Genomic DNA, 26,758 nt, shown 5'->3' with positions numbered 1-26,758 from the left:
TAATATAATCTACTAATGATAAGTTAAAGGGCAGCAAACACTCATAGTGAATAAATGTCTCTCTCTCTCACACACACAAACACACACACACACACAGAGGACGTGTAGCCCATGCCTGCCTTAATCTATGACAAGACCTCACAATGTGTAGCACAGATGAATAAGATCAAGCATTCATGTTCGCTTTCAAACTTTGTACTGGAGCAGTGAATTGCTTTATTAATTTTCAGACAAATAAAACAACAGGCCCACTTAAAAAAAAAAAAAAAGTTAGAAGAAAAAAAAAAAACCAAAGGGTCGCATCAACAACATTACAATGAGTAATAAAAAAAAAAGGGGGCGGGGGGGGGGGGGGGGGGTGTGGTGTTAGGATTTAAAATATACACAGAACCTGAAATAAAACGTTTCGATTCAGTATTCCCTTTATGATCCTTGTTACAACAGCACAGATGCGCACAAGACAGCACAGTGTGCAATGCCATCACACAACAGAACAAGAAAACAGAAGGGGAAGTATTCAAAATGGGACAGAGATGTTCAATGAATAAAAGTCACAGTAATAAGATTGCTCAAATAGCGTGTATTGCACATGTGTACACATATATGCATTTTTATATACACGTGTGTAGCAATTAGTATACACACCTTTGTATTTGTTGCAACAGGAAAGCATTGTTTGACAGAACACAAGAAATTAAGGAATGTGCTTTGATAATTTCAAATTTTCTGCATTTCAGTATGATCAGAAAAGAGAGAGAGAGAAGAAGGAGGAGGAAGAAGAAGAAGAAGAAAAAAAAGCATATTAAAAAATATAAGGTTAAAAGACACATATTCAAACATCCAACCACAAGAAGTGGAGATTGAAACACCAGCGCAGTGGAAGGACAATGCAAGAGACACAATCTCTCTTTCTTTAAGTCAAAAAAAATATACAATTACTCTTTGAACTTTCGACGATCATAGGTCACTACATATACACAACATATGAAATATCAATAAATATACATATTTACTGAATAGCAAAATAGTGTGGCAGCAACAATAAAGCTATCCTCAACGGTGAATTATCATTATGTGTTCGCATATAACCCGGATGTTTTCCAGCATATGCATCAAGGCCCTGTTCATTGGATTTTTTTTTTTGTATTGTTGCCATGGTTTCATGTATAAGCTGTCGTGAGTGAGGCAACGCGTTAGAGAACATTCCTCAAAAAAAAAAAAGGGGGGGGGGGTAGAGGAAAACAAAAACAAAAACAAAAACAAAACAAAAAAAAAGCGGCCTCTCTCATGTGTATCTTTAAATATACATTTTCAGTGTTGTTTTTTCCTTCTTTTGTTCTTTTCTTTCTTTTTTTTTTTTTTCTTCAAAGAGATGTATTCCAAAACACACCAAAGGAGAAAACGATGACCTCCAAATGGCCACATTACGGACCAGCTGTTAGCTATTAATTGCGCAGTCATTTTGATGTTTTTTTTTTGTTTGTTTGTTTGTTTTTTATGGAAAAGAAGAGAAAAGGAAAAAAAAGAGCCTTTTATCGACCGCAAAGCCAACAATTACCATTTGACGCAATACAGGGTGAAGGTACAAAACTATGCACAAATCTTAACGGTCAGTGATATATATATATATTTATATATATAGAAAAAAACCAAGGTCACAGTAGTTTCTGTACTGTTAGTATGCCCTAATACCCTGTAGTTACGTTCATGGGAGGCTTTCACTGTGTATATTACAGTATATAAGTATGGTGGCTATTGCTGTAGCCTTAGTGTTTCAGCTATGTGTTCCTATCTCCGTTGGGTGACGCCTCAACACAAGTGTGATCCTATTTAGAGTTCCGTCATGCAATGGCAGCTTTTCTTTCTTTCTTTCTTTTCTTTCTTTCTTTTTTTTTTTTGGTTGTGCATGTCTACGTGTGTCTGAGAATGAGTGTTTTTGCAAGGACGCGAGGCACGTGTGCTCCTCGAGAGAGAAAGAGAGAGAGAGAGAAAGAGAGAGAGAGAGAGGGAGAGAAAGAGAGAGAGAGGGAGGGAGAGAGAGCCTGCAAATGGAAATCAAGGGAAAACGGCTGGTGTGTTGATAGGAAACTGTAAAAAAAAACAAAAAAACGTTCGACAGGACACAGTCAACAACACATAACGCTAGTGTTTAAAAGGGAGGAAAACAAATGAAATGATGGTTTGACACCAGTTTATATTAAGAACGGGTGGTAAACACTGGCCTGTCTTTTCTGGTGTAGTTGTAACGGTGTGAAATACATCAGAATGAAATATTGCCCAAAAGGCTATACGGCTGACGACGGATGTGTTAGATAATGAATTTCAAGATTCACAGTAAGACAATTACTGAGGCCCGACCTCTGAATTTGAAGAAAAAAAAACGAAAAAAAAAAGAGAGAGAAAAAAAAAAAAAAAAAACGAATGAAGCTTCTCCAGTGGTCATTTCTGACTCCAAATAAATACATTTAAAAAAAAAAAAAAACCACAGGCTCTGTTGAAGACTATATGCTGGACAATTTGGAGTCCTGTTTCCAAAAAAACAAAAAAAAAAAAACAAAAAGGAAAAGAAAAGAAAAACTGGAGACAGAAACCTTGTTAAATCTTGACAGCTGACGTTCTGTATCATAAATGCACAGCAATTCGACCACAAATTCATAATCGACAAAACACGTTTCACCAGCGTACAAATCATAGTTGCAAACTGGTCAGAAAGACCAGTTTGAAAAGTTCGAATGATCAAACTGATGTAAAAGAAAATTATTACCAAAGGGAAATGTAAAAGTGGCAGACAGTTTAGCAGGCTGCTGACGTGTAGTGTTACAACTCAAAAGTGGTGTTTGAATTTATTGCCTGTATGGAAAAAAAAAAAAAAAAATCAATTCTGACTTCAGAGATTAAAAAACCCTGCCCTTACCCTACAAAAAGGACAATTCCACATTCTTGTGCAGAGACACAACAAAGACATCAAATTTGAGAAAAAACAAACAAACAAACAAACAAAAAAAACCCCCAACTAAATAAAAACACTGTGCTTATGCACCGAGAACAACATATCCTTATTTTTCATACAGAATACTCGAACTGAATATGAGCAGATTAACACTGAGAGTATTTTTTTTTTGTTTTGTTTTTGTTTTTTTTTTTGTGTTTCTTTTGTACAAATAGAAACAGTTTAATAAAAAAAAAAAAAAAAAAAGTGAACGTTTAATTCTCTCGGACTGGACAAGAAGGAAAAGATGTAGAGTTCTGATCTGCCAAAGAGTGAAAAGAGCCAAATGGTTTATGTACAAAGGGAGAGGAAGTTACCCCTTACAAACACACTGGTCGTCTCCTCGTCAATATTTCCGGACTATTTCGCCATGTGCCACGTTATGGCACCTGACCCATAAAGAAATGAAATGATACAAAAAAAACACAATACAAGGCGTGAGGTCAAAAGACCTTTGACCTTTAAGTAGGAACCTAACATGATACATCCCCTCCAAAAAAACAAAACAAGACAAAAAAAAATAGGGAGGCAAAAGAGCGGATGTAAAGGGAGGAGGGGGGGGGGGGGGGTGGAGGATGGAATCCTAGCTGTAGTCTCCATCCACGATGGCTAAAATGGCAATTTTTCTCCTCATTAAATTAAGGCAATCTGGAAAAAAAAAGGAAAAGGACGTTGCTTCAAAGAAAACCAGAGGAGTACAACATTTGTGGGTTTTTTGGAGATCCATAATATATGTGTGATGGTGACAGGATCTTTTGTTTTCCCCTATAAAAAGGCACCAAAGAGTTCTTCTTGAACCAAAAAAAAACAAAACAAAAACAAAACAGAAACAACAACAACAAAAAAACATCTGCCTTGAATCACAAATCTCCTTGAAAAGTCTCCTTATGACCATGTCAAGGTCATGAAAGAACAGGAAAAACACAGAATCCATAACTTGAATCATATGCCTCTTCTCTCACTCTGTCTAATGGCTGCCATTGTTTTAATACATATTTGTGTGCGTTGTGTCTGTGTTTGTGTGATTGTATGTGCATCTGTGTGTGTGTGTGTGTGTGTGAGAGAGAGAAAGAGAGAGAGAGGGAAAGTGTGTGTCCAGAGTGGAATCTGGTCTGCCCCCAAAAATGTCCACAAACAAAATGGAGGGAGCGTCCAAAAAAAAAGAAAAAGAGGAAGAAGAAGAAGAGGAAGAAGAAGAAGAGGAAGAAGAAGAAGAAGAAGATTGGCCAAAGCAAAAGGAAAAATGTCAACTTTTGCGGCCAGAGTTTTGCAGGCTCAACCTCCACATCCAACCACAGCTGATATCAAAATAACAATAAAGGGAATATTCAATATTTTGTATATATATATATATATATATATGTATATATATATGTGGGTGTGTGTGTGAATATGTGTGTGTGTGTGCGCGCAAGTACACATATACAGTACACACAGTCGTGTGTGTGTGTGTGTGCTTCTTTGAACAAATTATTGTACAGACTAACAAATATAACCAAGTGACAGGGCAGAGAGGTACACACGTTTTGTAAAAGAGAGCTAGTTTTTGTCACGTGTTCAAAACAATTTTTTCTTCCTTCTTGTTAGGAACAAAAGGAATGCCTGTGTCTATCTGTGTCTTTTATATTGTTGAAATAATTTTTGCTGCTTTGTTGGCTTTTTCCATCTCAAATGTCTCAAGTAAAAAGTATCATAGGAAATGTACAAAGGTTTTTTTTTGTTTGTTTGTTTGTTTTTTTTGTCTGTTGCCCTGACAACATCCCAGCGTTATCCATTTCTCTCTCTCTTTCTTTTTTTTCGTTGTTTTTGTCCTCGCTTCCCAAGCTCAAAATATTAGAAGAGAAAGAGAAAAATACAGAAAAGGCCTCTCAAAGGGTCCCCTGTCTTTCCTGTTTGTCCGCCCGCTGACCGTTAGACACCCCCGGCTGAAATCTCACGTCTTCACCCTTCCGTTCCCCTTTTCACCCACGCGGGGAAGTTCGAACCTTCGCAAAGCAAAAGGTGAGTGGGGAGGCGGGATTCGTCGCTTGTCCGTCAAGCACCTGGAAATGAGTGGTGGGAACCATGGCGTGGGAACCAATCAGTGGGCTGGGAGGTGGAAAAGAGGGTGTGACTTTAAGTAGTCTGTTGTCAAACAGGCGTGAACAAAGGGTCACTGGTGACAGGTTTGCGTCTCTCTCTCCCCCCTGACTACACCACTGGCTCCTCCTCCATAGGCTCTTCTGTAGACCTACAGTGGAAAGAAGAGGAAGATTCATGTTAAATACATTTTAATGAGACGTGTACAGCAGACGAAACCGGATGAGGTTAACGGCGCGATTAATGAAAAATTTGAGATTACGTTGAAATTGCTAGCATGGAGGTTTTGTTTGTTAGCATTCTGCTATAACTGTGATTAGTCTTTTTTTTTTCTTTTTAACATCCGTTCAAAAACCGTGTACACTGTTACTCATCTTTCCAACGGTCAAACCGGTTCTACATTTCTCTTATCTAAAGCAAATACCCTATTAACTGAGTATGATCCAACAGGTCATAATCAAATGAATCGTTGCCCAACCCTGTGTCGACAGAACGTAAAAATGCGTGCGTTTCCGTGCAATGCGTTTCGCCCCAAATTTGAACTATTGGGGGGGAAAAAAAGGTGCTTTCAGACTTTGATGTGAGTGCAGTGTACCTGCTGGTCTCCGTGGAAACCGGGGTCGGTTCGGTGTCAACGGTCAGCGAGGCCATGGCGGTGACAGTGTCTGCCTCGTCTTTCTCCCTCCTCTGGGCGTCCAAAAGGGATTGACCCACTGTAGGGGCGAGCCGCTGTAGAGAGCTCCAGTGTTTACCTAGAGAGAGAGAGAGAGAGAGAGAGAGAGAGAGAGAGAGTCATCAATAACCCACAAAAAGCAGCTCACTGGCACAACAAATCTGAGATTAATAAACAACCATTTGTCTTAGTCCCTTTCTGACTCACTGATCACATCAATCTTTCTTTCTTTCTCTTTATCTCTCGCTCTTTCGCTCTCTCTTTCTCACTCTTTATCCTTCATACAGGCATATGGACACACACACACACACACACACATACACATACAAAATCCAGTAAAGAGTTAGGACTGACTCTGGATCTGAATGACTTTCTCTAAGGAGGCTGCTGCTTTTGGACAGGGTTTCTGCTGCAGAACAGACTGGGGGAGAGGATCCAGCTAAAACAACACAGACAAAAGAAATTCAATACCTTCTTCAATTTGCTCTACAATAAACAGTTCTACCGTTATTGAATTGAGATGAACTTGATCTTAATTCAAACCATGTTTAATAAAAACAAAAAGCAACTTTGTGTTTCAATGCATACGTATGGTTACATCTGCATTAAAAAATGTCAGATTGATGGAGGGCGGTACCTCGTCTCCCAGCAGGGCGGAGACACAGGACTCGGAGGCGTCGCAGATGGCTGTGAGGTCGTGCCCACCCTCAAGGGCTAGAACCACACGCCCACCGGCCAGCTTCATCAACTGTTTCGTTAGGTGTCCGAAACCTGAGGGGAACAGATAAGCAGAAGTCTTAATGTGCTCCAGTGCAGGCTGTTTCTAATACTCCTGAAAATGAGTGTGTGGTGGTAAGCTAACCAGAAAGTGCTTCAAAAATGTATCCTTTCAAGTATCTGTTTAAGATTTAAGACTGAAAAAGATTGATTAATCATATGACAGATTGGTGCCAGCTCTTGGAAATGTTTAAGTTCACCGTGCTACTATATCATGAGCTCACTGCAGATGTTATCCCACTGCTTGCCAGAGGGGGGCAGCAGAGGCAAACTTTAAGCACACCGGTGCTACCCAAGCGAGTATCTAAATCCTCAGTAGTCTTAACCACTACAACTAAGCCAACTGCTCAGACCAAAGCTTTAAAACTGACCATTAACCTAACAGCCTCTACTACTCCTGATAATAATTTAATGTCATGTCACAATGTACATGACGAGTCTCAAAAAACACTGCTCTATGGCCGTCCCATCAGCCGCTTACACAAGGAAACCAGAGAACTTCAATGAATCAGCGGAGAGTACTAAAATCAATGTTTCTCCTGGTGGTGAACCCGGAACAGTCTAAACGGGAGGAAAAAGCCATGCTGTGTGTCAAACGGAAATGCTGCGACACGAATGCAAACGCTTTGATTTTATTCTTCGCGCCAGTGACTAAGCGCTGAGGTTTCTGTGAATGGTCACGAGTAAGGGAGCACAGATGGACAAGTGTTACTGATGGCGTTATTGATGTATTGCTTACTCACATTTGGCGGTTACATTGTATCCGCCCAACGGGGACTGGTGGCCCTCCACTGCGTCAAAGCCGGCCGACACCAGGACCACGTCTGGCGAAAACTCGTTGGCGATGGGCATCACGACCGTCCTTTTAAGACAGAGAAAGAGAGAGCGAGAGAGAGACAGAGAGAGAGAGAGCGAGAGAGAGAGTCATTTTTAAATGACCTAAGAGCCATCGGCATGGGCGTGGAGAAGGAGACACGGGTTGAGGTTGCGAGAGTGAGGGTTACGTAGGGAATACTGAGGGTTACGTTGGGAGTAAAGACACTCACTTCTCAGTCATTTCCTCCCTGTATCAGACACAGGATGGTTTGTCTACTAACATGCAACCTCACAGGAAAAGCACACATTAGCCATTCCTATCAGCATTAGATTTATAATCTTAAGGAATGTTAATTGTTTTCTGGAGTGAGTCCACGTTTCTTTTTACTACGTGGGGATGATTACGTCATACGCTGGTGTGTCGGCATGTTTTGTTATTTAGATAAGGAGACATTTTCTCAGCCAAGATTGGGAAAAAAAAAGGTGTTTGGGGACCAACACTGAAACTCACAGTGTTGAAGCACATACTTAATTACTTACATTTATGTTATGTTAACGTGAAACAACCGCCTGGAATCGTGTCAGCTTTTTTTTTTTTTTTCACACGAAAGCCTTCAGAACGTTTGCGATGAAACTTGCCCACCCCCTTCTATTTTAAAATGAAACTGATTTTGATTGCTGCTGAACTCTTGTGCATTAAAAAATGCCTGACCAATGTGACAGTTATCATCTCCCCGCAATTCAGAGATCCTGACTCACCGCTGGCATTTTCAGCCAGCGCGACTGTATGAATGACAAAAACAAAAAACAAAAAAAACGCCGGAGACCCAAGGCTCCGAATACGCCTGAGATGACGAGAGCAGACGTCAATGCATCAAATACCTGAAAGCTGTCAAGTATTCCACGTCACCCATGGGTGGGTCCACACCTCCTGTCCACGCTATGTTCACATTGAACCCGAATCCAGGTCCGACGCCAACCTGTCAGAGGGAGGAATTCGGGTAAATTGTTAAAAGAGCACTTCTTGGTTTTACGCTGCTTATATCAGAACAGGATGAAACTGAGGTGTTACAAATGAAATTGAACTATAAATTGAATCAAACTAAATGTAAACATATCTGAGCTAAACTAAGTGGTCTCTACGGGGAGCTTTTGAGTGCCTGCTTACATGTGTTTTGTTTTTTTTTTTTTTTAATATTTGTGAAATATTATTATGAGTCAGAACAAGCACCAATGTTTCCTTTATAAAACAACTGACAGTTTTTTTGTTTTTTTTTCCTTGCTGCAAGTTCCTCTTTATGTCTACTGGCAAAAATGACATTAAGAGACTGAGATGTGACATAGTACCTCTTCGGGCGCGCCGCTGCCAGGAAAGAAGTTGCCGTCGTCATAGCGATGCAGTGAAATGTACAGCACGTTGGGATCATTGTAGAAGGCCTGTTGGCTGCCGTTGCCGTGGTGAATGTCCTACAGGAAGGACGGAAGAAGACGGATGGATTTTAATAAACTGGAACCCAGAGCAAGAGGGCTGTTGGTTTCATACTCAAATAAAGTCTCTGAGTGTATCCTCCTACAGTGTTGGAACAATCTTAACATAAAAGGAATTGTCTCTCTGGAATCAGGCAACTGTTTTCACTTAACTAAAATCAATTACCTGTGTGTGTGTGTGTGTGTGTGTGTGTGTGTGTGTGCGAGCCCTATTTGGACTGATAAACACCATGACCTTTTTTAGAGCTGTCGGTGACCCACTGAGTTAGAGCAAACCGTTTATAGGTTAATTTCTTCACAGAATATTGATGAGAGTACTTTGCCCATATTGTGCCGTCCAATGGGACTGTATGCCGTACACTGAGTACAGCTACTCTAATTCTGATATACTCACCCAGTCCACGATGAGAATTTTCCCCACGCCTAACTTCTGCTGCAGCAGCTTGGCTGCGATGGCCACTGAGTTAAAGAAGCAGAAGCCCCTACAGACGCAGAGAGAGAGACACGGACTTGAGTTCATCGCATAAAAACCGCCCTCCATTCGCTCAATGAATCAAATCAATTATTTAATTCACCTACGCTCTATGTCTTGAATCTAAGACCCAAAGTGGTTACGTTTTGAAACTTTAAAAAGCTGCCTGGAATTTTCTGCTATGACAGGAACACTGCCCTGAATGTTTGGTTCTTCAACCTACACACGTCTGACGCGAGCATACGACATCATACGAGACAGGCGCAGCGTCTGTCGTGATCTTTCCGTAATCTTTTTTCGTGAACTACTAGTTGAACTGCTAACGTTGTCCCGTCTGATCGGGGGGCCATGCGGGTTATGAGAATCGGTCAGAATCGATCATAAACGACCGTGAGATATTATAAATGACGTCAAACCCACTCTGGAAGGACTTACATGGCCGTGGACTCCTCGGCGTGGTGCCCGGGTGGACGAACTACGGCGAAACCATTCTGTTCATAGAATAATGAAAAATTTCACGTCAACTTCAAACCCTCTGGCACATTTTATATTTCGTATTAAAGCATGGACTTGACATACAAAATAAAACAGCATCGGAGTTGCTGACGAGGTGTCGCAATCCGTTCAGCTTTTCACAGAGATGTCTGAACTATAAGCCAATTTGGGATACTGTTTATAGTAACAAATGTAGCTGAGCTGAATGGAGGCGACTTGACACGGACAGAGTTTTACCTTTAATTCTCCTGCGGCCACTTTAAAGGCAAGCTCGATGACGCAGCCCACCGCCATCCGCACGGCTCCTGACGAGTGCATCTCGTTCCACACCGTGTCGCTGTCCACCTACAGAGAAACGACGACCCCATTAAAAGACTCAGGGTCACCCCCCCCCCCTCCCCCCAAAACGCAAGTGGCTGAAACAGAAATCGGATCAAACTTCTGATATCGCAAAGCCAATGGAGTTTATTCACGGTGTTGTTGTTCACTGTGATATGTGCTGTGAGTCACAAACAGATTTTTAAACGCGTAATATGTAAGAAGGGATTGGACAGACGGACGTATTACTTACCCCGATGCCTCCGCATGGAAGGACGGCGTACATTTTCTGACTGATCGGACCTGAGAAAAAAAAAAAAAAAACACCACAGAAGAGGTTTCAGGGTTAAGACATTTCTCTCTTTCTCTGTCTCTGAAAACACAAAAGAAAAAAAAAAAAAAAAAAAAAAAAAAGACCATCTTCCACAGTTGTACCACTAACAACCCCCCCCCCCGCCACCTCTATTCCCGTCCTCCGTTGATGGGAGTCCACCCCACCCTCGCCTGTCTCTCTTCGCTTGTGAGTCAGAGGCGGAGGTGTGTAAGCGTCTGGGGTCTAAAAATACCCCTTTGTCTGTCAGAGGAGGTTTGCATTAAGAAATGCATTGGCCTAGAAGTGGAGGGTGATTTTTAGAGGGGGGGGTGGGGTTACTTTCTAAAGCTGGACACATCACAGGTGTCTGTTAGGTGAGCGTCTTTCGGGTTACGGGCGACTGAGTGCGGCGAAAAGAAAGTGCAGCCCGAACTTGACGGGAGGCGAATGTCCGAGATCGCGCACACACACACACACAGACACACACACACAAACAAGCCAACGGACAAAGTCAAGATGTGATGCTTTACCTGAAAAATAACACACGCAAGCAGGCAGCACACCCACCTAAAAGCTTCTTGCTGTCTAGTTTCTGCCTGTTGAGTGGACTGGTGCCATAGAGAAGAGTGTGGTATTCAGAGTGAACCGTCTGGATTTCATCAAGAGTGGCCTTCCTGCCCCGGATACGCTTTTATACAAACACAAACACAAACAAAAACAGCATTTAGAAAGGCCGTCTTTTATGATACGGCACAGCTTTTCTCTTAAAGGGCTTCAACCCCCCCCCCCCCCCTTTTGACCTAGCAGTAAGGTGTGATGGGGGGAAAAAAAGTCCCGTGTGACTGCATGCGGCTATCCATCCAGCAGCTCATTATGAACACTCACCTCACACCTGCCCAGGAGCCCTGTCTCCTGCAGCCTGGACCACACGCTCTGAATGCGGCCCGCGTGCTCAGGATGGATGTGTGTGTTTCCACACATACACTGGTGCTTCAACATAAAGGTGTCATACACTAGCCCTGAGAGAGAGAGACAGAGAGAGAGAGAGACAGAGAGACAGCGAGAGAGACAGAGAGACAGAGAGACAGCGAGAGAGAGAGACAGAGAGACAGCGAGAGAGACAGAGAGACAGCGAGAGAGAGACAGCGAGAGAGACAGAGAGAGAGAGAGAGACAGCGAGAGAGAGAGAGACAGCGAGAGAGAGAGAGACAGAGAGAGAGAGAGACAGCAGGAGAGAGAGAGAGAAAGAGACAGAGAGACAGCGAGAGAGAGTGAGAGAGACAGAGAGAGAGAGAGAGACAGCGAAAGAGAGAGAGAGAGACAGAGAGACAGCAAGAGAGAGTGAGAGAGACAGAGAGAGAGACAGAGAGAGAGAGAGAGAGAAAGCAGTTGTAAACAAATGTGATGTAGATTTATGGTCCACTAGACAGGTTACTGAGAGCATGCAGCACACTGCAGTCATTCACAATGTTTTACATCAGTTCTCCACCCTAATGTTTAATCTCCAATAATTACTAAATCAACCAGCTTTTTGACCTCTGGGACACCAGTTAAACTTGGCATTTCCTAAGCTTTTCGTCGTTCAAGATCAATCTCACAAGAGAAATCCCTGCCAGTGATTACCACTACAACAGTGACAAAAAAAACCAACCAACCAAACAAAAAAAAAACAAAAAACTCCCAACATAAATTCAGTACAGTTTTTTTATATTCAAACACTGGATTTAGCGCCAAAAGATATGCATAGATTAAATATTTCAATATTCAAATGCGCATATATATATATATATATATACAAAAAAATAAAGCAATAGACCGAAAATAACATTACAGACACATGGCATTTGGATTATGATGCACTTCCTGAAGGCGTTAAAAATGTCTCAGACAGGTACCTGTGGTGAAGAGGTGCTTGATGGGTACTTCGCCCATTGGCGCTCCTTTAAGACTGGACGTGACTGGGGAAGACTGGGCCCTTCCCAGAGGTCTGTGAGGCATGCCGGTGATGGACAAGGACGCCTGAAACACGTTAAGCTGCTGGACGTGCTGCTGGTCTGGGAACTAAAAAGAGGAACAAACGGGGCCCCGTTAAGGATCCCAGTAGCATTTAGTTATATACACGACATCCTCTGAACTGTAATGACCCATCTCCTTGGCATTGCAATATTTGGATGAAGCACCTGGATCAGAACAGACAGTCTGGAGTCTTTTTTGGCAGCAGTTGTGAACTGGAAACCAACTGTACGGCATTCTATAAATGAAAACCCCAAACTGGGAACGTGAAAGAAACATTTAGGTGAACTTTGTAAACTTTTTTTTTTCTTTTTTTTAATTTAAACTTTGACAACTCAAAGAAAAATCAGATAAGACATGACCTGCGAGATTTCTATGACTCGGGGGTGGGGAGAAAGATGGGGGGGGGGGGGGCTGTTCAAATGAAGCCCGAAACAGACTAAACACAAACTCCCCCGGCTAGCCTAAGGGGAATATGAGAGCACAGTAAAGTTGCCCTTGGGGTGTGTGTGTGTGTGTGTGTGTGTGTGTGTATGTGGGGGGGGTTAATGTTCACATCCAGAGATTCCACTTGGAGCCAAAAAGCTACTTAGCAGATTCCCCAACAGTAAACACACGGGGTTTCTGTTTTGTATCAGTTGAGGAGCTACACGGCATTGCAGGACAATGGCGTCTAGCGCTGTGCAAAAACGTGCGAGTGGAGACACATGCAGTGGGAGGAGAGTCGTGTCCTTCTCTCTCTTTCCCTCTCCTACTCTCTCTCTCTCTCTCTCTCTCTCTAGACAGCAGGTGACTCACTATGAGTCCTTGAAGCTGATGTCAGGTAAAAATGCGTAAACTCTTCCGTACGCTCCTCTTCCATTCCTCCCCTCTAAAACCGCCTCCTCCCTTCTCCTCTTATTTAAGATGCTAAAATGATGCGGCGTTCTATTCTCTCCATTAACTCAATTCTTCCTCTTGTTTTTTCCGGGTGGTTCTGCGGCCCATTGGTATTCAAGACAAAGTGTTTGACGAGTGGCAAGCACAGTCTCTTCTCTCTCTCTCTTTCGTATTCACACACACACACACACGCGCGCGCGCGCACACACATGCACACAGGCACGTACACACGCGCGCACACACACGCACGCACACGCACACACACACACACACACACACACACACACACACACAGACACACAGACACACACAGACACGCACACAAGCACATACAGATCAGTGGAGGAGGCGTACTTTGTGTTTGAGTGTTTCTGAATTGGAGGGGAGGTGACTGTGGAGGGGTGAGGTCTCTCACTGACTGGGAATGCGGGGAGATGTGTTTGAGAACGCTGTCTGAGTGGAATGACAACATCCCCACCCCTCCCCCCGTTACAAACCCTGCTGCAGTCCGTCACATCAGGAATATTGCCTGTGTCCCCAGTGGGCTTTGATTGGGTGTAAAGTGTAGGGCAGTCAAGTGAAGACGGAGGCTGGAGGAGAGAGGAGGAATTGAGGAGGGGAGGAGGAAAGGAGAGGGGGGGGAGGAAGAGGAGGAGGAAGAGAAGGGGGGGGGTGATGATTCACCAAGAAGAGGTGAGTCAGAGATGAGTCCATTCACTGAAAAGAAGAGAGAAAGCGCAGAGGATGCAGGCAGAGAGAGAGAGAGAGAGAGAGAGAGAGAGAGAGAGAGAGAGAGAGAGGGAGAGAAAGAGAGAGAGAGGAGGGGAGGGGAGGGGAGGGGAAGGGGGAAGATTCGTATGTGTCTGCCTGTGCTTGTGGAAGACGCAGCCTGAATTCAAATGTGTTGCTCTTTTGAAATTTTTTTCTCAATGATCCCACAGAAAGGGAGGGGGATACTGCAGTACTGCGCTTCTGTCTCTCTGTTTCTGTCTGTCTTCCTCTCTCTCTCTCTCTCCCTCACACACCACCCCCCCCCCACACACACACACACACAGATGTGTGGTTAAGAGTGTCAATCAAAAGGAGTACCATATCTTGATTCAGTTGACTGTGATGAATGCGCTGACTTGCACACAAATGTGTAGGCAGTTGTGTGTGTGTGTGTGTGTGAACCACTGCAATCACAGATTCGCAAACATAAAAGCCAGGCATAACCAGTGACAAGAGGATCACTGGATTCTTTTTTTTTTCTTTATTTTTCATCTGACTGACTGAATGAACGTATGCATTGACGAAAATAACGAAACCGCAAGACTAGCATCATTAAAAAAACAAAACAAAAAACAAAAAAGGAACTACTAAGAGGCTATCGTGCTGTCATCTGCAGGTAGAGCTAAAGTTTGTCGGGGGTGGGGGGGGGGGGGGGGGGGGGGGTTGCTTTAGCAACTTCTGCACATGGAAGAGCTCCTGAAACTCCTCTACTTGCCAATTTGTAAAAAGACCATCCATGATCCACACACTGCAGGCTATTCATTCTCAAGAGCCTGCTTGTTCTTTTGGCATCAGCAGTGAGTCATCGGTGGGAGGGAGACAGGGAGCTGCTCTCGTACTCTCTCGTTTTTTTTTTCTTCTTTTTTTCGAGCGGGTGAAGACTAGAGGTTTTTCACTCTGTCTTTTTTACGTTCACAGAGAGAGAGAGAGAGGGATAGCCTGCACTCCCGGGCAAAAAAAAAAAAAAAGTATACCCACCCCCAGACTCTGTGGGAGTAATGCAACAGCATGACGGGGGAATGAAAAAAAAAAAAAAAGAGAGAGAGAGAAGAAAACAAAAGCCCCTGCACCGTTGTAATGAAAAAAAAAAAAAAGGAGGGTATTATACTTTGTGCGGATTCTCAATCTTTCTCCGAACGACTCGCTTCGATTTTTTTTTTTTGCCGCTTGTCCGACTGATGAGTATGTAATCTCTGAATAAACGTCACGCTGACACCGACATCGTGCGGTACACGTCAGCCGGGGTCGACGCTTCGTCAGAGGAGACGATTCTTAAGCGGGATTAAAAGCCCTGTTGGCTGTTTTGTTGTGAAAGTGCTTAGTTGTCACATATGCTCAGGAAATACAGGAAGTCACTGGGGGAAACTCTTAATAAATCTTGCGGCGGTGTATAAAGCCGGCGGTATTTTGTTTTTTTTTATTTGCTCAGTTAAAATGTGGTGTTCAGGGACTTTTCCTCGCAGGTGCTATGCCCGAAAAACAAGATTCTCACACAAAGGCTTCAGGTTTTTCAAACAATTCTGCAACCAATGACAAGAACAAAAACAAAACGTCTGTTGTGCTGATTATTACGCTATTTATCTATTAGCTACTTGTTTTTTTTCCCCTCACCTGCCCATAGGGGGAGCCCTCTTCATCGCACTCCTTCAGCTCGATGGTTTCATCTTCATCTTCCTCCTCCTCCAGATCGCTTTCGGTGCTCTCGCCTTTCAGGGGGGCCAGGCGCTCAGAGGGGGGCGAGGTCTCGCCCGAGCCGTCTTTCTGCAGCCGCTGTTCGGGGTGAAGCCCCTCCCTCGCCTGCTCTGGCCCCTCCCCTCTTTCCTCCTGCATCTCTGCTGTTTCGGTGAGCTCCTCCTCCGTCTCCTCCGGGTGAGTGGGAGGCTGACGGGGAAGCTCCGCCCCTTTCGAGAGGATCTGATTGGTGAAGCGAGGGTTAAAAGAAGTCAAGTCGTAACAAAAATCGCTGAGGGTCGTACGTATTACCGTATTACAGTAAGCAGAACCATCCTAAGGAAATAGTTGCGATTTTAATGCTAAAATCACACCCAAAACACAGGCGCAATTTTATCATCCCAAAACCAGAATGCTTTGTCTTTGCTCACAGTCAAACTAATTGGTATGATAAATAACCCCGTTTTAACAGTAGTTGTGTCAATATCTGCGGGTCCTCTTACCTTATTTAGCTGGTATTTCTGCTTCTCCAGAAAGTGGTGATGCTGCTGCTGCATGACGAGATGCTGCAGGGCTTGGGGGCTCTGGGGCAGGGGGGCCGACTGGGTGCGGCTTAGGGGGCGGTGCCGGGGCAGCTTGTTCACCGTTCGCATGTTGTTGGATACCCGTTCGCCCGTTACCAGCGGCGACTGCCCGTACATGGGCACTGTGACAGAGAGAGTGCTTTGCTAATGATTTTTTTTTTTAAACTGGTTAAAAACAAATGTATGGGAACTACATCATCCACAAGCTGGACTACAGTTAATGTAGCGAGACCGTCAGTGACCTGTCATCGTTACTGAAAATCAAGTGGTATTTTTCAGCTATGTGCTAATCAATAAACGTGTTTGGTCTTTGTAGTGCTTTTTAGTTACATATGAAGGACACACCATGCATTAAACTGTTCTATGCCCCATTATGTACTTGAGTGAGTATTTGTGTGTGTACGTGTATGTGTCTGTGTATTTGTGTGTGTATAGTGAGTGTGAGTGTGTGTAGTGAGTACGTATGTATGTGTGTGTGTGTGTGTGTGTGTGCGTGTGTGTGTGTGTGTGTGTGTATACCTGCGAGGAGTGCGCTCTGCTGGCGGGCTTGCTCTAGAAGCAGGACGTGCTGGAGCAGGGAGGAATGAGAGTGGCTGTTGGGCGGCGTAGGGGGCTCGGGGTCGTGTGGCGCCCCAGGAGGAAGGCAAGCTGGCAGGGAAGAGGTGCTGACGAACTTGCCCGTCAGAGCTCCGCCCTGCCGCATGGTCTGGATAGCCTGTCGCTCAGCCTCCTGCTGGGCACTCAGCTTCTGGGGGGTCTTCAGAGGTGGAGGGAGGGGACGGAAAGATCGCAGGAGGGACAGAATAGAAAGGGAGAGAGAGAGAGAGAGCGAGAGAGAGAGAGAGAGAACAGAATTAACATATCAGCAATCCACATCACAGCCGGTAATTATAAAATAATAATGTGTCATAATAAACACACATCTGACAGAATATGTTGTTTGTCTAAACTTCTATGATGCAGGCGGATGAACCGCATGTGCTTTACACACAATGACGCACAGTAGCGGCCCTGCATTAGAAAACTTGTGTAAGTGGTTGATTTGAGAGTTGAACGAACAATTAACAGGGGTGACGGGGGGGGGGGGGGGGGGGGGGGGGGCGTTGAGTAATTGTCGTAGGTGACTTTCGACACACGGGGCTGAGTGAGCGATGGTTGTGTAGGTGATGTTGGACGTCGGGCCAAACAAGTGATTTGCGTAGGCGACGCTGGATGCAGGTTGGGTGAGAGAGATAGATGGCACAGGTCTTGTTTGATTTAAAGGGGGGTATGACTGACACCTCAGAGTAAAAACAGATGGTACTTACAGTGATGTGGGAGTTGGCAGGTAAACCCAGAGAGATGTTGGGCAGTGAAGGAGAAGTGTAAAGGCTAAGAGGACTCGCCGCTCCGTCCGCGTTCAACGACTGGTGCAGAGAACGCAGCTGCTGTGTTCGAAAAGAGGGAGGGAGGAAAAAAAAAAAAAAAAAAGGAAACAGAATGTGAACGAATGAAAGTGAATGAGTAACACTTCTGGCATTAAGCGCTGATTTTTTTTTTTTTTTCATCCGCCGCGGCAGATGATTTTTCATCCGCAGAAGCACAAAAAGAAAAAAAGAAAAAAAAAGAAATGATTTGGTCATTCAATCAAATTCTCCTGTTCATACAAACACAGGAAAGGAAACAAAAATGAGATGTAATCACACAAATGGAAATATAATTAACCATGTGTTTCTTGTTCTCTTAATATGCACAAAACCTTTCTCAACAAACTCCGACTTGTAAATCTAACCATTGTTCTTTGAGTAACACTGGCAATTAGCGAGATTCTCCCGTACGGAGACGACTAAAAAACGCTCCACGTTCGCAAAGTAACCATTTAAACAGCTGCAGCGCAAAATAAAAAGGAGAGTGCAGCGAGCGAATGGTTGTTCGTTCGTTTGTTTGCTCGTTCGTTCGTTCACGCGTTCGCCGTGATAGCGTTCAAATTGCTTATGTTAGGCTTCAAAAAAGAGTCTTTTCATTTTTATCGTTTCAAAAGAAACAAAACATAAAAACAGCAGCAACAGCTGACGCTGCAAGCGCTGTCGTTAGTTCGAGAAATGACGTCACTCGCGTCTGAGTCAACGGAATCCTGGTGGAAAGCAGAGAGAAAGAGGACAAGTTTGTGGCAAACTGCCCTACTTGCAGGCCCGATGATGTCATCGCTCTATTCTTTCACCTCCATCAATTTGCCCGGGTGGACGAAAGGGGCTACAGCGGCGCCGGAATAACGATCTCCGGGGACTATTTTGGGGAGAGGTACGTACGCACACAGCGGGGTAATGAGGTGGTCGTTATGTCATTACCATTGGTTGCTATTTTGCCATTCAAAGAATGGCAGCAATCAGAGTCTAAAAGGCGGAAAAAAATCATTCACTTTTAAACTGATGAACGCTATATTTATTGCCCTACTTACAGTGAAGTCTTTCTTAAACTGACTTACTTTTACAAAAAAAAAAAAAGAGAGAGAGAAAAAAGAGGAAGAATAGTATAGTACCATAGGGCTTGAAAACCGCACACATGGCAAGAGAATAAAATGCATACATAAACCAAGAACCAGTTGTGCCTGATACCACGGCGACAAAGACGCTCAGGATTCATGACTACATAATGTATAGCTGTATGGTTATACATTCGGTAGTCATGATTCTCACGTGTCAATTGGGCTCAGTCTCTCATCAAAATTTCCGTTTAGCTTTGACTGAAAGCACGTCTATGTCAGAGCATAGCTCTCTCACTCTGTGTATGTGTATGTGTGTGTGTGTGCGCGAGAGAGAGGGAGAGAGAGCACGAGAGAGCACAGTTCACTCAGGGCAAAATCTCAAGATGTTTCAGCCTTCTTCTCTGACTCCCTTTGGAAAACCTCTTTCTCTCTCTCTCTGTCAAGGTTAAGATGTTCCTTTATCCACTTGGCACTAAGAAACTGAAGGGTTGTCCACCTAACCATCTGCCTTTATCAGTATTAGTCCTACAGCTGCCTTTATTTTATTTCCACATAACCAAACATTTCACCAGAGAATAAAGGCAACGTGTTATCTTGTGAGGACAAGGTAGTCTGTTAAATCTGGCTAAATCAGAGACAACACTTCACCACTCAAGTAATTAAACCAGTGTATCCTATGTCAGTCTTTTCCATCACCTCTGATCTATTCTCCGTTTTCTCACTATTTTTACAACGCGGAACACCCCGTAATTCCTTGAAATAATTACTAGCTTCATCGATCTCTCGTTGACATGAGTAAGAAAACAAACCTACTGCACTTCATAAATAAAACAAAAACCCAGCAGTTTTCTCAACTGATACAGATATTCTGGCATGCTGCAAAAAACAACAACAACAACAACAAAAAACTTGAGGAGCTGTGTCTGCCCCTCCCCCCCGGTTCTCCCTTACCTCGGCGTGGATGTTGGGGACGGAGCCGCTGGAGCCGTTCTCGGCAATAGCGCTGTTGGAGCTGTTGGGGGAACTGGGACCAGAGCCAGGAGCGCTGCTGCACATTGAGGACACTGCAATGACACACAACCGCTCAGCTACGTCCAAAAATCCCTGAACCCAACAACCCAGCCCTCGAATAGAAAGACAAGGCTTTCATTTCTAACTATACTAATGACGCTGAAAAGAATGTTTCGAAGTGAGAGATTTAAGACGAGATAGCGAAAGGTTAGTGGGGGGCGGGGGGTGCTTTCCAGCTGTCGGGAAGTATCACCTAAAATAATGAAGATGAATATTCAATAAGTTCACTGACGTAAATCCTCAGAGCCATGTAACTAAAAATATGATGTAAAACATGTAAAACAACACAGAGTGAATCAGATGAGTTAACCAAAGCAGCTCCTCCATGGAAGAGGTCAACCTAAACCACAGGTCTCCTTTCTAATTGTGTATCAGCGATATACAAAAACAGAGCAAGGGGAGGGGGGAGGGGGGGGATAATTACCACAGCTAAAAAAGAATTTTCCTTTAAAGCTATTGAGTAGTGATACATTGGGATTAAAACAGCACATATAAATTTCTTTTCCAACCGTCGTGCTACGGCTGGAAAAATGTGGGTGACACTTTCAAGGTCTGCTAAACTAATCCGTTTTAAACTTTCGCTGCTTAAGTGTTTTTTTGTTTTTTTTAACTTAATGATAGCTGACCCAGTAGCCCACTTTGACAAAGAAAAAAAAAAAAAAGTTTAATTATCCTTCTTACAGACAAAAGATTGTTACACTTATTGGACGCCGCTGACCCACTGTGCCTGCTAAGCCGTCGTCCACAAAACCTTTCTACAAGCTTTCTTTTTTTTTTTTTTTGGTCTCCCAGAACATACCTCTCCTTAACACAAATATAACCAATCGGTTCTTCCGTATCCATTTGTCTGCTCCCCTTGTCCGGATTGCCTTCCTCCTCATTTGTCTTATTCAGGCTAAGAAGGCTAATCTGTGTAAACCTCTCTTGGTAAAAACCATCTTCTTACCCACTGCCCCCTCCCCCCATCATCCTCCTCACTGAGCTATTTCTGCCAGCCACCGATAAAGCTATTTTTAGCCCAAAAAGCTCATCTGCTTTCATTAGCACATGAAACGAAGAACCAGGGACAACAAACACTAGCGACGGTACCACTTAAGCATCTGTTTTCATGGACGGCCTCCCATGAGAGCCTCGGTTTATTGCACAAGCATGATAATAAAAGTGCTTGGGGGGGGGGGGGGGGGGGGGGGGTGTAATCGGGGACCGGTTTGACCCTTGCGTTTGTCTCCTGGGGTGGATGAAATGGACTGCGCCAGTGTAATGCTAACTGCTAACCCCCAACCGCGTGTTATGATTCAAACCACGTAACATGGCTGACGTACGCAGCAGGGTAGAGTTTCCGAAACACAAACACTGCGAAATTTATTTGGTGTATCACAGCTCATTTCGGCTGTAAAGAAACAAAATGTTAGACCCAACAATCAGTCTTACAATACTGTCGGTCGTTTCATTTGCATGACACGACACTGTTGTATCTGGGTTCAGTGAAAGCATGTTTGTCTGTCTGAGTTTTATATACCTGAGATCTCAATGGCTCTCTTCTTAAAGGTGCTGATCACAGTCCCGTCCTTCCGTCTGAGCAGTGGGCTGCTCCGTCTCTCAGCCACCTTCTGTTTTAACCGTGAACGAACTTTCAGGTTGGGCTCAGAGGCTGGGACAGAAAGAATGAAGGGGGAGAGAGGAGAGGAGCCATTATCAGTGAGGTGTCAGGTCATGAATATACGTCCTCAAGCACGACACACACACACACACACACACACACACACACACACACACAAATGTTCAATTTCACAACACAAAAAAAAACAGAACTAAAGATAATTCCTCTTCCATCACTTTTTCTTTTTTTTTTAACTCCACCGATGCAGTGAGTGATAGAACACATTAAACTAATGGAGGGAATTTGGATGCTAGGAGGGACAAAAAAAAAAAAAGAACAAATTCAGAAATTGGGGCAATTATGCAAAAGCAAGGTCAGTAATGCGACTTGATTGGCCAGCGGCAGACGCTTTTTCTGGGTGTGCCTATGCGTCACTGGCCTCCTGACTAGGTGGAACAGAGAGGGCTTTGGGCCTAATGCTATCAGTGGCTTTAGTATGGATTTAATTTGATTAAAAATAAAAGTGTGTGCAAAAGGGAGGGCCAACAGGGACAGAGAGCGAGATAATGGAAATTGCAGGCACGTACACACACACACACACACACTATCAGATCAGATTATACAATGAACTTGGTTTAGTGTGTTTCCACAGTAGTAGCAATGCGCAGAGTAAATGAGAGAAATAAGAAAAGTAGGAAAATTATACAGTCAAGTACTTTATTCACATATGTGTTGAATGTGGAGGTGTTTAGTATGTGGGTGTGCAGGAACATAACATACATAATAGTTATATGGGCATAGCACAGATAATAGGTGTGTGTGTGTGTGTATGTGTGTCTATGAGTTGTACAGCCCACAGGTCTGGGTCTGTAGCTACTCTGATGACTCAGTCTGACTCAAAGCGTGTGGACTGCCCACGGGAGAGCCGGTTTACACACAAATATACCTCACTCCAAATAAGAAAAAAAAAAAAAAAAAGAAAGAAATCATTGATTCAAGAGGAGCGTACGTTCATCATTCATGAACGACAAACACATATCCGAATCTGCCACCACACACTTACACAAAAAGAGGCATTTCACCCACACATACACCTGAGCATCTTTCCTGCACTAATACCACTGAAAAAAAAAAACAAAACAAAAACAAACTGGAACACACACACTCATGCACAAAACAAAGGAGAAAGGAAAAAAAACCCAACAACAACAAAAAAAAACAGGTACCGGTTTTGCGGAGGGGGAAGTCATCTTTGCTTTCGTAGGCCCCCAGTAGTGGTGGTAGTTTGTAAGAGGGTGGTGTTCCTGGGGTGTTACTCTGGGGGGGCGAGCTCTGGTCCAAAGACGTGTGATGGGCACCCCTGAAAGCCCACATGAACCCATCAAACCATTACCCAATCGACCCATTTACTGATCGATCCAAAACGCCTTCAAACTCAGCACTGATCAAAACCATTACATCTCAGCGTGTTCCTTCAAAGCCCTTACTTTAAACAAGTCGTGACAAAGGTAAAACGCTTCTGCTGGATCCAGTGCGTTGCAAGATACCGAAACATGAGGTAGACATACAAAAAAACTTCATAGTTTTTCCAAAATGTTTTGATCATCGCCGCTTAGCTAACTTGCTTTGGAGCACCACGAAATGAGATAATTGAGGAAGATGAGAGTGATATCACACTCACCAGCATTTCTGAGGGAAGGAATGGTTCAGTCCACCAGATGTTGGCTCCTTTTTGCTCAGAAGAAACTCCTGAAGCTTTAGCTTCACCTCCGTGCTGGCGATGGCACCTGGAAAACCACAAACAAACAAACAAAATCTCAACATTCATTTAACCGACGGGGATTACATTAGACTACAGCGAGACTTTGTCCGCGTGGCTTCTCGCTTACAAACGTCACCTCCGTTATCCATTTGACGACGCACAGCGCCGAATGGTTTCTCTACAACCAAGTCACTATTGCGAGGAACAATCTGTCCTTTTAACTGCTTCACAGTTTGATGTGTATCAAAATATTCCTACTCACATAGAAATCACTGCATACATATACTCGTACGAGCGCCTGAGATGCATTAAAAAAAAAGAAAAAGTCCTGACTGAAGGGAGAGCTCAGTTTTTCCTCGCTATTCTCTTTCAGGTTTCAAATGGATTTAATGCTATGAATATACGAGGCAGCGCAAACGCTAGTGCGTGAGAGATGCTCTGTAGATGTAAAACAGGAGTTAGCGGCGTACTCTCTTTGCCTTTCTCTTTGTTCCTGAGCATGATGAGTTGCTGTTCCAGTCGTTGTTTCTCCAACTCCTCGTGCCTTTGCTGCTCCAGCTTCCTCTTCTGCTCCAGCTCCTGCTGACGTTTGGCCGCAAGAATCTCCTGCTGCTGCTGCTCAAGGTCGAAAGGACAGAAGGTCAGAGGTCAGATGAAGCAGACGCGTGCAGAGATGGGGGGGGGGGGGGGGGGGGAGAAGTCGGGAACACAGGATGAGTCACAGGCGATTGGAATGAGATAAAGACAGTGTGAAAGAGAGCAATCCAATCACATTTAAGAGGGGATGGGGGCGGGAGCAGTTTCGATTACAAAAAAAAAGAAAAAGAAAAAAAGAAATAGAGCATAGTAACGCAGAAAAAATTAAAAAAAAAGGGAGGAGGACACAAACTGATCTGCTTACACTCACAAACAAACACAAAATACTATCAGGCCTTGCGCAATATAGACATCCACTTTATTACAAGCCGCTACGTGCAGTATTCAGTTACACACAAAGTAACTTGCCATGTACACCCAAGAGTATAGCAGAACCCTATTTCTTTCTCTCTCTCTCTCTCTCTCTCTCTCTCTCACACACACACACATGCAGTGCTCTTCACTTTTGACGTACCTTTAGATGTTCTTGAAGCTGAACCTCGTGTTGGCGCGTGAGGACCTCGTGTTGTTTCTGGAACTCGGCGAAGAGCAGCTGTTTCTGTAGCTCCTGCTGTTGTTTGAGAAGGAGCAGCTCGTGCTGAAGCTGTTGCTCCCTGAGGGCGGGGTCCACCGCGCCCAGGCCGGACAGACGGGGGTCCGTGCGCAGGTCCACCGGACCGGTACCGCCGCCGCCCTGCTCACCGCCACCACTCACTGGGCTCTGCATCCCGGTCGGGAGAGGGGTCTTCACATCCAAGGCTGTGGGAGAGAGAGAGAGAGAGCGAGAGAGAAAGAGAGAGAGAGAGAAAGCGTGTTGGATTTATTCATTTGTTCAATGGACCTATTTTACTATGTAGGCTATTTCATTTGAATACACAGTTCCCGGGCCCCTGAAAGTGAAAGAGGTTCAAAAGAATGGCAGGTTTTTAAATGACAAAACAGTACACCCATCAGACGTTTCACAAACACTATCAGTCGGGAAGAGGTCTGTCACAAACGCAATTCGAAATTCACCATTACAACCTCTAAAGCCACAGGGTATGAAAAACGGAACTGAATGCTCTTGTGCTTGACGGTTAAACATCGCGTTGAGTAAAAGCAGTTTCAGTAAGGAACACTGGAGTTTGCCGGAGCAGGATGTCGTTCCACTGTACAAACACCGCGTGTATCCGATGATTTATTTAATATGTACTTTGTTATACTAGAGTTACATAAGAACGTGTGTGTGGCGTTGTGATGGAAGGCATTCAAGGCTGGACGGACGCCTTGTCTGCAAATGCTACGCTGACATTTGTCTTTGTCTGGGCACCTTTACCATATCTGCCTCTGAGTCTGTGTGTGCATGTGTGTGTGTGTGTGTGTGTGTGTGTGCGCGTGCGCGCGCGTGCAAATGTCTGCCCATAACTGGAAGCCACTGTGTGTGGTGTTTAGGAGACGGTGTAGCAGTCTGTGTCCTCCGGGACTTAACCCTTATGGGGGTCGTCCAAAACGGAATGCCACGCGACATCCACTGACTTCGCTAATAACGGCAGGCAGCTATTGATACATGGGTCAATTGCTTACATAATCCAGGGTATGGAGACAAAGCCTAGGGGCAATGGAGATGATTACGGCTCTAAAGAGCAGCCCAAATCCGCTGGACTTTTGTGTTCGACACGACCGCCGTCACTGGCCAAGAGAACCAAGCTAGGTCATCCAGAGGAGCTTCGGTGCCAAGCTCTGAGGACCCACGCGCCAACCTGGCATCGATGGCATGTCCAGAGGGAAATTGGGGATTAATAAGTCTACCTAACATCCTACCTACCTACCTACCTACCTAGCATTGTGATGAGGTCATGGGAATTCTCAGCGTCACTGTTTTATTATTGGACCCTTTATCCGCAGATGCAGTGTCAGAAAAAAAAACAAAACAAACAAACAAAGCCTCCCTTAATATGGCTGGAGAGTTTCAGGCTGTGTTACGGAAATAAGGTTGCAGGGTGTTAATCTGAACTAATCACAGTGAACAATACGAAAAAAAAAAATCGCAGACGAACAGTTAAATATCCTTCTGATGCATAAGTGGGGTCTTGAAATGTCTCATCTGGATGGAAAGAGGGCATCTAATTCAGGCACTGGAACAAAGCACTAATTCAATATAACAGCTAGATAAATGATTCTTTAAGCTAATAACTGACATGCGTACATGTTACTCCATAGCATGGAAACGGATGAACTCGTGGAGACAGGCGTTTCCGATGGTCACGCGTCGCATAACGGCGACATATTTTTAGTAAAGCACTCCTGAGCGTAAACTGCAGTTTTGCATTTATTTCACTTTGGCCGACGTATGTCATAAACATATCATCACTTCATCTTTCGTTTTTTGTACAGCCTTCAGATGAGAGGTGAGATAAACCGTGTTGGAGGAGGCCAGCAATGGTCCGCGACCGACCGCTCTCCCACGCTACCCTGCATTTTTTTCTTTTGCTTTTTCATCTTTTTTGCCCTTCACCTCCTCTCCCCCCCCTCCCCCTCCCCCTCCCCCTCCCGTCCGACCCTGTCCCCTCCCCTTTGTGTTTGGTCTCAGGTGGGTGCTAAGCACAAAGAGAATGTTATGCTCAATGATAAATGAGCAAAGACTTCCGTGCTTACTGCCCCCCCCCCCCCCAACCCCACCTCATGTTGCCTTTCTCTGACTCCACAAATACATGCTTTAGGGCCCTTAATAAACACTACGCAAGCAATTCGGCTAACCAAACAACATCAGTCTTTTTCAGTTCAATTAGTCAAGCTCAAAGCTTTCAATATTTTGTATTGTTCAGGTCAAGGAAGGTTGTACGAGGTCATTCGCAGTCACATAGCTCCTTGGAAAAAGGAAAAAAAAAAAAAAAAGAAAGAAAAAAGA

The 26,758-nt window shown here is 44.2% G+C and overlaps 1 protein-coding gene across 1 annotated transcript in view; it reads right to left on the bottom strand.

The window, feature by feature from the left end:
• Positions 1-5,170: 5,170 nt before the first annotated feature.
• Positions 5,171-26,758, bottom strand: part of hdac5 (histone deacetylase 5) — a 34,945-nt gene continuing 13,357 nt past the window's right edge. The window contains exons 2-25 of the mRNA XM_030793176.1: positions 24,347-24,630; positions 23,706-23,850; positions 23,155-23,260; positions 22,700-22,833; positions 21,393-21,524; positions 19,754-19,866; positions 17,646-17,765; positions 16,858-17,095; positions 16,258-16,460; positions 15,695-15,997; positions 12,316-12,481; positions 11,306-11,439; positions 10,988-11,108; positions 10,361-10,410; positions 10,027-10,134; positions 9,730-9,785; positions 9,217-9,304; positions 8,682-8,801; positions 8,217-8,314; positions 7,262-7,380; positions 6,379-6,512; positions 6,096-6,180; positions 5,664-5,820; positions 5,171-5,219 (exon numbers count right to left, since the gene is read on the bottom strand). Coding sequence (XP_030649036.1) covers positions 5,180-5,219; positions 5,664-5,820; positions 6,096-6,180; positions 6,379-6,512; positions 7,262-7,380; positions 8,217-8,314; positions 8,682-8,801; positions 9,217-9,304; positions 9,730-9,785; positions 10,027-10,134; positions 10,361-10,410; positions 10,988-11,108; positions 11,306-11,439; positions 12,316-12,481; positions 15,695-15,997; positions 16,258-16,460; positions 16,858-17,095; positions 17,646-17,765; positions 19,754-19,866; positions 21,393-21,524; positions 22,700-22,833; positions 23,155-23,260; positions 23,706-23,850; positions 24,347-24,630 — 3,254 coding nt within the window. The 3' untranslated portion in view covers positions 5,171-5,179. The remainder of the gene's footprint in view (positions 5,220-5,663; positions 5,821-6,095; positions 6,181-6,378; positions 6,513-7,261; positions 7,381-8,216; positions 8,315-8,681; positions 8,802-9,216; positions 9,305-9,729; positions 9,786-10,026; positions 10,135-10,360; positions 10,411-10,987; positions 11,109-11,305; positions 11,440-12,315; positions 12,482-15,694; positions 15,998-16,257; positions 16,461-16,857; positions 17,096-17,645; positions 17,766-19,753; positions 19,867-21,392; positions 21,525-22,699; positions 22,834-23,154; positions 23,261-23,705; positions 23,851-24,346; positions 24,631-26,758) is intronic.

Source organism: Chanos chanos, chromosome 16 (genome assembly GCF_902362185.1).
Source record: "Chanos chanos chromosome 16, fChaCha1.1, whole genome shotgun sequence".
NCBI lineage: Eukaryota > Metazoa > Chordata > Actinopteri > Gonorynchiformes > Chanidae > Chanos > Chanos chanos.
This window is presented reverse-complemented; position numbering and strand designations above follow the sequence as displayed.